The sequence below is a fragment of the Vombatus ursinus genome, unplaced genomic scaffold (genome assembly GCF_900497805.2).
Source record: "Vombatus ursinus unplaced genomic scaffold, bare-nosed wombat genome assembly UNPS02014906.1, whole genome shotgun sequence".
NCBI lineage: Eukaryota > Metazoa > Chordata > Mammalia > Diprotodontia > Vombatidae > Vombatus > Vombatus ursinus.
Genome location: NW_020954684.1, coordinates 56,737 through 66,351, shown reverse-complemented (window position 1 = coordinate 66,351; position 9,615 = coordinate 56,737). Strand labels below are relative to the sequence as shown.

At 46.3% G+C, this 9,615-nt stretch overlaps 2 protein-coding genes across 7 annotated transcripts in view; both read left to right on the top strand.

The window, feature by feature from the left end:
* The first annotated feature begins 5,747 nt into the window (after positions 1–5,747).
* Positions 5,748–6,739, top strand: LOC114028981 (translation initiation factor IF-2-like). Its single transcript, XM_027843335.1, has 2 exons — positions 5,748–5,826; positions 5,916–6,739. The coding sequence occupies exons 1-2, from the start codon at positions 5,748–5,750 to the stop codon at positions 6,737–6,739; spliced, it is 903 nt and encodes a 300-aa protein (XP_027699136.1).
* Positions 5,924–9,615, top strand: part of CHD4 (chromodomain helicase DNA binding protein 4) — a 33,577-nt gene continuing 29,885 nt past the window's right edge. For all 6 annotated transcript variants that reach the window (XM_027843330.1, XM_027843329.1, XM_027843331.1 and 3 more), the window contains exons 1-2: positions 5,924–6,017; positions 6,928–7,102. In XM_027843330.1, coding sequence (XP_027699131.1) covers positions 7,006–7,102 — 97 coding nt within the window. In that variant the 5' untranslated portion in view covers positions 5,924–6,017; positions 6,928–7,005. The remainder of the gene's footprint in view (positions 6,018–6,927; positions 7,103–9,615) is intronic.

The window sequence follows — 9,615 nt, the reverse complement described above, 5'->3', positions numbered from 1 at the left end:
GTACTGAGCCAACCACTTGACTGAAATAGCTTTCTTCAAGACTATTGACTTTTTCTCCCCCCCCCCCAACAAGTTCAGTCAATATTTATTAAACACCCACCATGAGCAAGGTACTGCCCTAAGGGATATAAAGACAGAACAAGAAATCTCTGATTCATCAACCTTTCTCCAGCTTCTGACCTTGGTGGTCACCACTTTTTGATACTTTTCTCTCTTTAGCTTCCATGATGCTACTCTTTCCTGATTTTCTCCTGCCTGTTTAACTTAATCCTTCTCGGTTTCATTTGCATCTCCTGACCTCTTCTCTTTACTTCGAGAGTCCCCAGGATTCTATCCTAAGCCATTTTCTCTTCATTTTCTATACTCTTCTTAGTTTTCAGATTTCATCTTCTCTCATGGGATAATTTACCATCTCTATAACAGCTGAGTCCCACATCTGTATATCCAGACCTCATTTCTTCCCTGAGTTCTAATCCTGAATTATCAACTGCCTGAATGTCCTATCAGTATCTCAATTTCAATATGTCAAAAATTTCCCTGCTACCCCCAAATATTTCCTTCTTTCCAAACTTTCCAATTTTTGTGTGGTGTACTCCAATCACCCAGCAATCACCTACTCTGCCCTTTCTCTTACCTTCCATATTCAATCATTCCTCAAGGATTTTTTTTTTCAGACCTGCTTCCACAGCTCATTAATTCCACTACTCATCAACCTCCTGAGTTCAGTCCCTCTGAACCTGGACAACTCTGGACAACCTCTGGCCTGGACAACTGCAATAGTCTCCAAATTGGTATCTCTTCTTCCAGTCTCTACTCTCTTCGAATCATCCACATTAATATTCCTAAAACACATGTCTGACCATGTCATTACCTTGCCAAAAGTCTTCAGTAGGCATCTTTCTCTTTCCTCCGCAATGAAATTACAAAGCTTTTCGGCATGGCATTTAAGGCCTTCTGCAATTTGGCTCCCAATTAACTTTCAAACTCTTTATGTACTACTCTTCTTCATGTACTTTATGTTTCAGACAAACAAGAGTACTAGCTATTACCTGAATTTGACTTTCCATCTCTTCTCTCAGAACCATCCCTCAGACCTGGAATACTCTTCCTCCTCCTCTAGGTTTTTTCTTATGCTCATCTTCCTTCAGGGTTCAGCTTAGGGTACCTTCGGATTGTGTCCTTCTAGTTGGTGTTCTCTTCCTCCTCAAATTATCCTGTACTTCACATGTTTTATCTTTCCAAGAGGACATAAAATCCTTGAGGGCAGAGACAATTTAATTTTTTTCTTTATATCTCTAGCAATGAGCATGGTACCTTAAAATACCTGAAGCACCAGGTGCTTAATAAATGTTTTTAATTGAATTAAACACTGAAAGAACAATCCTGTGTCTTAGGTATATGGGAGGGAATGGGATGGGTGTGGTGATATTAGGGAGGGGAAATTGAAACCCTGAGAGGAACAGGGTTACTTAGGGATCCAGGATAAGGGAAAGAATAATATACTTAGTATCTGGCTGGTTTTTGGTGGAGGTATTTGACAAAGTCTCATGTTATCTTAGTGGACAAGCTGAAAAAGATATGGGTTAGATAGTATGGTGAGCTGGATTCAGCACTGGTTGAATGACTAGACCCAAAGAGTCAAAAGTTCATCCAATGAACTCAATGATTCAATGACTTGAAAATAGATCTCTAGTGGAGCATCCCAGATGTCTGTCCTTGGCTCTGTGCTATTTAATATTTTTATCAGTTACTTGAAAAAAGGCATAGATGGCATGCTCATCAAATTTATAGATGATACAAAGCTGGAAGGAGTAGTTAACACATTATATGACAATCAGAATCCAAAAATAGCTCAATAGACAAGAATATTATGCTGAATCAATAAGACACAATTGAATAGGAAACATTTTTAAACAGATTTTATTATAAACAATATCATACATCAATACAACTATTTAAATATGCATTTTGACTAACAATATTTAAATAAGTTAATGTATAAAATATCATTGCAATTTTTAGTTACTCCCATAGTCCATTTATTCTCCTTCACTTTTCCTCTTGTATTATCTGGTCATTATGTGTATACTCTGTTCTTCTGGTTCTGCTTTTTGTCACTTTGCATTATTTTATAAAGATCTTTCCAGATTTCATTGTATTCCTCACACTTGTCAGTTTTAATTGCACTATAGTATTCCATTACATTAATGTACCACAGTTTATTCAACCCTTCAATTAATAGGAATAAATCTAAAATCTTACACTTGAGTTTTTAAAAAATCAACTCACAAGTACAAGACAAAAGATACCTGGCTAGTCAGCAGTTCATTAGAAAAAGATCTAGGGGTTTTAATGGACTGCAAGCTCAATATGAGTCATAAGTGTGACAGACAGCTATAAAAGCTAATGCTATCCTTGTTGCATTAAGGAGGCATAGTGTTCAGAAAAAAGGAAGTAGTTGGCACTATTTTCTGTCCTAGTTAGATGACATCTGTACTATTGTGCATCACATTTTCAGATGGATCTACTCAAGCAGGAGAGCATCCAGAAGTAGGGTGACTTGGCTTTTGAGAAGATTGGAGACTATGCCATAAGAAAATTGGTTTAAGGAATTACCAGTGTTTAGCCTGGAAAAGAGAAAACTTGGGAGGCAGGGTGGGATAGAATAGCTGTTTCGGAGTGTCAAGTGAAAGAGAGATTAAAATTCTTCTGGTTGGCCCCAGACGGTAGAAGTAGGAGCAATGGGTGTATGTTGGGAAGAGACAGATTTAGGCCCTCTGTAAGAAAAAAAAAAACTTCCTAAAAAATGAGAGCTACCTAAAAGTGTAATGGTCTGTCTTGACATGTAGTGGGTTCCCTCTCACACATAAAGGCAGAACACTGACCTGCCAGGTCTGGTGCAGACGGGATTTGTGTTCAAATATGATTGGATTAAAGAGCTGTGGAGGTTCCTTTTAACTATGAGATTGTGTGACTGCTCTGTCTTTCTGAAGAAGAAATTGGCTTTGAGAGAGTGAGAGATACCTTGTGGTTTGAGAGGCTTAGAAGAGATATAAGTGAAAGTTGTGGGAATGGAAAATATATTTTTGCTAGTTTTCCTGATCCATCAATTCTCAGATTGGATAAGAATACTTATGTGTAGGGAAATGAGCTTGGAATTAAAGAAAAGGCTGTGAATTAACAGCCTGTTATGAGCATGCATTTTGGTGGAGTAAGCCTTGCTTCTGTCTAATCATTAATATCTTCCACAGAGTTTAAATTCCAGAAAGCAGACTTTCTGAAGTCAATATAGAGCCTGAGAGAAAAGTCTCTGTTTAGGGTGCAAAGCTACTGAAAGCTTCCTGAAGACAAGAAATCTAGATTCTGCTTATTTAGGGCCTGTTTCTCTAGGGGGTTGAGGTTTTTCAGACAGAAAGGAAAAGATCTGATGAGGTATGGAAGAAAAGACCACGGGGGTACTGGACTTCTGAAAAGCAAAGGGAATGGGTGGGATGTGGAGAAGAGGCCTCAAAGATTTTCTAGGCACTATTCCAGTGTAGGAATAGAGGCCACCCTCTATTCCTACTGTTGACAAGCATGGCCACTTTGTATAATACGTAGAAGTGCCACTTGTTACAATAGCTCCAGGGTGAGAAAGTTTGATGGGATGTTGGTGGTGGTTAGTGCATGTGAAGCAGAAGATGGAGAGTAACATAGAATATCCTGGGAACGCGGGGACAGATAGGGTTGGAGGATGGACTAGTTGAATAGGAACAACAGGGAGCATTATGGGATATCATAAAGGGAAAATCATTGAAGAAGATGGGACACTGAGCATCAAAGATGTAGTGGGTAATGGGACAATATAGCATATTGTGGGATTTTGGTGAGTGTCCTGAGGAAAATGTTAATATTTTAGGATTCTGGGATTCAGGGGAGATGAACATTTACTATAGCATGAAATGTTTCTTAATATGGCTAACAGGCTACCTTAACCTGAGTGTAAGTGAGGCCACTCTGTAATCTCCCTTGGATGACAGCCATCAGGGACTTGTTATTGGAGATCAAGACATTGTTGAGAATAGCTGAGATTGGTTTATGTGATATTAGAAATCCCAGCTGAGTAGTGAAGTTATCTCTTTGGACTGCTATGGTGCTTTGTACCTCTCTCATAGTATCTGGTATAAATTTATGACATATATTATAGTTATTTATGTACCTCTCTTAACCTCTACTAGACTGTCAGCTTTTTGAGGGCAATTGAGGCAATTTGGGGATCCTCCCAGGGCCTAGCGCAATGTTGCAGTTAAACACTCAATAAATATCAGATGAATTAGTGAGTGCACTATGGGATGTGGGTGAGCAGTTAAGGGCCTACTCCTGGGCATATGTGGAGGGGCCTCAGTCCACATAACGTATAAGAGTTGCTTGGGCACGTTGATGAACAAGTCCCCAGCGCTTGAGGGTGGGGAAGAGAACTAGCTGGAGTTTTATATGATAGTCTTTGCATTGAGCCCAGTGAATATCATGGGAAAGCCTGAGAAAGAGTAAGCTCCATGAAAATGGCTCGTCTACCTGGGATGGTATCATGGGTTGGTAAACCTCACCAGGATTTGGAGTGGAAGCTAAGCATCTGGAGTTTCCAATTTTCAATGTATCTGAATGGGGCTCCAGGTGGTCTCTCTATTTCTGAGTAGTCTCCATAGGAGACTAGAGTCAGGAGGCCAGGATCTAGGACATCACAGACTATCACTCCAGGATACAGTTCTGGTTCAGGGTGGGGTGGAGGTGTGTGTGTGTGTGTGTGTGTGTGTGTGTGCGCGCGCGTGCGTGCGTGTGCAAACTGGACAGTGTGGGTAGCCTTGCCTCGCCCTCCCTGCTCCTGATGATTAGTATGGACTGTGTGTCTGGAGATGGGGGAGGTATGAATGTGAGTATTATGGGCTGCCTGGCTGGAAGGGTATGGGGGGGGATGAGATATTATGGGATGTGACACTAGGTTGTTTCTGGAAGTATTATGGGATGCCTGGCTGCCCAGCTGCCCCTGGTGTTTATTATGGGATATCTGGGTTGGAGTGGGAGAGTTGTATTATTATGGGATGTCTTGAGCGAAGAGGTGATTAGATGTCCATCTGTGGGGTGACAGTGAGGGTGCTGATCATTATGGGACATCTGCATATAGGGGAGGGGTGATTATTATGGGCTGCTAGACTACAGAGTGAGTGTGTAAAGGATGGTGGTGAGACTATCAAGAGGATACTAGCCTGGAGGGGCTGGGGGGAGCTACCAGGGGGTTGGTTATTATGGGATGTCTATATAGAAAAGGGGAGACTGGCTATTATGGGATGTGTGTGGGAAGGGGCCCTGAATGGCCGTTGTTGCAGAGGGCGAGGGTGGATATTATGGGATGTCAAAGTGGGGGTGGATGGAGGGTGGTTATTATGGGATGTCTGTTGGGGGATGGGGGGTGAGTATTATGGGATGTAAGGCTGAAGGGCTGGGAGGGGTGGTTATTATGGGATGGCCATGAAGAGGGAGGGGTGAGAGGGATCATTATGGGATGTCAATCCTGGGGGGTTAGAGTGGGGAAGTTGGCAGGAGAATGGTTATTATGGGATGTTTGGGGAGAAAGGGTTGAGTTGCAAAGGAACTGAGTATTATGGGATGCCCCTAACTCTGGCATACATGTGTATGGAAGTGGGGGAGTCCACGAGTATTATGGGATGTCCAGGAGGTGGGCGGTTGCTCTGGTGACACGCGCGCGAGCGATGAAGGGGCGTGGCCAATGGTTGCTGGGGCGACGAGGGGGCGGGCGTTGCCGGGGAGATCCAGGGAGGAAGGTGGAGGGTGGGGGGTAGGGGACTGGGGGGGGGGGGGGGGGGGGGGGGGGGGCTTGGGCTGTGGGATTTCCCGGCCGGTGTTTCGGGCCCTTTAAGAGGCGAAGCCGGAGCCGGAGCCATTTTCCCCCCTTCGGCCGCGGCGAGGAGGTGCTGGAGTGGGAGCGAGAGCTACACAGAGCTGGACCCCGCGGCTCCGGGGTGAGGAGGGGGCGGGGTCCCCGAGGAAAGACCCCTACACACACACACACTACCTTCCCGAGAAACTCCCCCAGGGGTCCACTGCCCTATCCCGCAGAAAGCCCCTTCAAAACCGGCTGGCTGCCCCCCCCAGACCCCCTGAGGGCCCGGGGGGAGCAGAGCCCTCCCCCACCCAGGGTTTCGAGGCGCCTTCTCGGACCTCGGTGGGCCCTTTACGCCCCGCAGGACAACGGGGAGGGGGCGGCTTCCTACTGCATCAGGCGCCTACCCCCCTGCTGCCCTTTGCGGGCTTGTTCCCTGGGACACGTGGCCTGGCCCCCTCCCCTAGGTTAGCCAGCAGACCTTTCCCCCCACGCCCTGCCCCCCACTCCGGACCGTGCTTAAGTCTGGAGACTTATCCGATCCCTTCCTTTGGCTCCCTGGAAAACCTGAAGAGCTCCCGGGATCAGCTGCCCTCTGTAGGGACTGACCCCTCCCCGGCGTCCGGGAGCAGCCCCTTCCCGCCCCCCAGTGACCTTCTGCCTCCGAGAATCGCCCCTCTCGCAGCCCGCCCAGCTCAGGCCCCTTCTTCCCCGTGGCCCTCAGCTGTCCTCCTGCCACAATGCCCGCTTGGTTCTGGAGGAGGGGAGGGCTCCTTCCTTCCTGCCCCTGCCCCACCTCTGGCCTTAGCCTCCCTTACGGTGAGCGAGTCGGATCCCGGACCCTTCCCCCCGAAACGCTGAAGAACGAAGTTCAGCTGAAGTGGCTTTTGCTGTCTGGCCCAAGTGGCAAGGGGGGAGGGGGGTTGGTGGGGTGGTGGGTGGAAAGAATAGGTGGGGGTGGGGTGGGGGAGGGAGACAGGGACAGTGCACGTCACTGACTGTTCTCTCTCTTTCTCTGTCTCTTCCCCCCCCCCCCCCTCCCTGCACAGTGACTCGGGCCAGCACAGAGGGCCCCAGGCCGGAGGCAGGAGCAGCTGGGCCAATTCCCTGGCCAGGAGTGGAAGGGGATGGCTTCAGGCCTGGGCTCCCCATCCCCCTGCTCAGCAGGCAGTGAGGAAGAGGACATGGAGGTGCTTCTAAACAGCCTTCCCCCACCCCACCCAGGTAAGTGCTCTGAAGGGGCCACAGGCTGGGAAAGAGGAGGCTTTTGGGGCCTTCCCCAAGTGACTCTATTGGGGCAGGGTTGGGTAATGCCTCTCTTTGCAGGATTTGAGGTGGGAGGGTATCTAGAGGGAGTGGTTCTCTTCTGCAGAGCTCTCCTGTAAAGAGGGTGATGGCAGCCATGTGTTTCTGCTTTGGGCAGCATGGATTGAGGTGTTTTGGAGATGACATCTAGTGCCCATTTGTGCCCATTGTATGGTCTGAGCTCATGGTGAGATGAGGATATTGCTGTAAGTGAAACTTAGAATGAATAGGGTAGCATTAAGCTTAGGTTATGATCAGCCAATGTTTTATGGCTTGGCCTTAGGGTTTTGAGGGGGGAGAGTGGCCAAGCATCTCCAAAATCTAATGGGGTCTTCGGGGTAAGGGTCATTGCCGCCTTGGAAAGTATAAACAGGGATTGCTGGGTTCTCTTTTTCAGTTTATTTTTAGCCAATGATCTGTTACCGGTTTTCTGTTCACTCTGCTGACTGAACTGTGCAAAGTTTGAATCTCGCTCACAGCCGGGATATGGAGCACTTGCAGCCAGGCAAATTGCTAGAGTGTTTTGGTTGGGGAATGAAGCTGAGGGAATATGTTAATGATCTAGAAGACAAGGTTTGAAGGTTTGGGGAGCAGAAGAGCTCCCCCAGTACATTTGAGTAGGAAGGAATATTTTTTTTTAAGACTTTCCATCTTTCTGTTTAGGGAAGGAATGTTTAACAGAAGACCTCATGTCTAAGAAAGTATGTTTATCTTGGAGGGGAGAGGGAGAAGAAAGTATAGAGGTGTGTTATATGTGTTTGGGGTGGGTCCTTGGACCAGGCAATTTGAAATGGTTGGATTTACCCTGTGCTTTCTGTAGATGGCACTGACCAGTCCTGAGGAGCAGAGCTTTGGTTAATTGCTCAGGTGGAGAGATGTCATGTGCTTCTCTTGTTTTTTCCTCTGCCCCTAAACTGGCCTTTTTGTTCTCCTATTCCTTTTCTTTTTTCCTTATCTCAGGTTTTCTTATCCACCTTGTTGTCTATTCATGTGAACTTTTTCCTTGTATTGGATCTTGAAGTATCAGAGAAACAGTGTAGTGAGTCCTGGATTCAGATTCTGTCGTTAGCTTTAGTTGTTAGTGACCATTGGCCAGCCAAGAAACCTCCCTGAACCTCAGTTTTGTCTTTGGTTAAATGGGGATAATAGATGTAGAATCTTCTTCACAGGATTATTGTGAAGTTCAAATGAGACAAAGTATGGAAAGTGTTAAACCTTAAAGTACTATATAAATGTTAACTGCTGCTGCTGCTGTTAATTTTCTGTTACCTGAACCATCCATTCTCTCATTTCGAAGCTACTGATCTTGCTTAGGTTCCCTCATGACTATCTTTTTTAGTTTTAATTTTCTTTACTTTTGACAAAAACTGTGCTGCCTTAGAGATGCTTCTAGATTTGGAGTTTTCTAAGTTAGGGCCAGGGATGTGTCAGTGGAGCCTCTGTTCTGCCCTTCTCAGTTGTTTGGATGGATGTTAATCCCTATGTTCCCCTGGCCTTTGCTTGTCTAGTGAAGGGCCAAATTTTGAACTCCTTTGGTGTGTATAGGCTGGGGTAGCATATGGTTGTCATGTTGTCAAAGGAAGTAGAGTGGTCCTAGCCTTTTCTTGACAAATAGTAGAGTTGTCTTGTGCTATTGGCCCAGAGGCTAGGTGAACCACAGGCAATTTTCCCTCTTCCCCCCTCTGTTGGCCCCCAGGGCTGGGGTTGTTCCTGTCCTAGCTGGAAGCTGTATAGGCTCCCAAGATGAACTCTGCCCCAAGCTGTTCTATGACCCAGTTTTTCCACTTTGCCACACCCCGTTCCTGTCCCTTTCCCAAATCTTCCTCCAGATCTCAACTAGTATGATGTTGGCCATGTCAGCACATTTTTTGACTGAGAGGTTGGGGGGCTATTTGTGGGTGGACTAGAGTGTCCCTCTTGCCTCCTCATGCCTCTTGCCTTTCTCTTCGGAGTCTTTATAGGGGTTCTAAAAAGGAGGAACTGGGGTGTTGTTGATCATAGGCTAACATAGGAGTGTTCAGAAGAGGCCTTCCAGAAAATTATTCTTCCTGGTGAGATCTAGGCCGGGTGTCCTGTTCCCTTGGGAGTGGGAGGGGTTGTCTTGAGCCTAGCCTGATCTTGGGCTAAGTAGGCTAGGGGCCTGATGGGGCTTTGTCTAACCTGATGTCTGTTTTCTAATGTCTGGTCCTGGGAGGGAAGAGCCAGAGGCTGCTTAGGGGGTAGGTCTCTAGGGATCAGAAGGTAGGCGCTTGTATGGAATTGTAAGAAGAATGTTGTTTATGTTTCTTGGGCCAGGTGTGTGAGTCTCTGAAACTTGAGGGAAATGAGGGACTTCACTGGGTTACTCTCATGAAGGTGGCATTGTAGAGTGTGTTTTAGAACTTCTTGCCATGGATTCCCACTAAAATCAATGAAATATTAGCTCTCAGAGG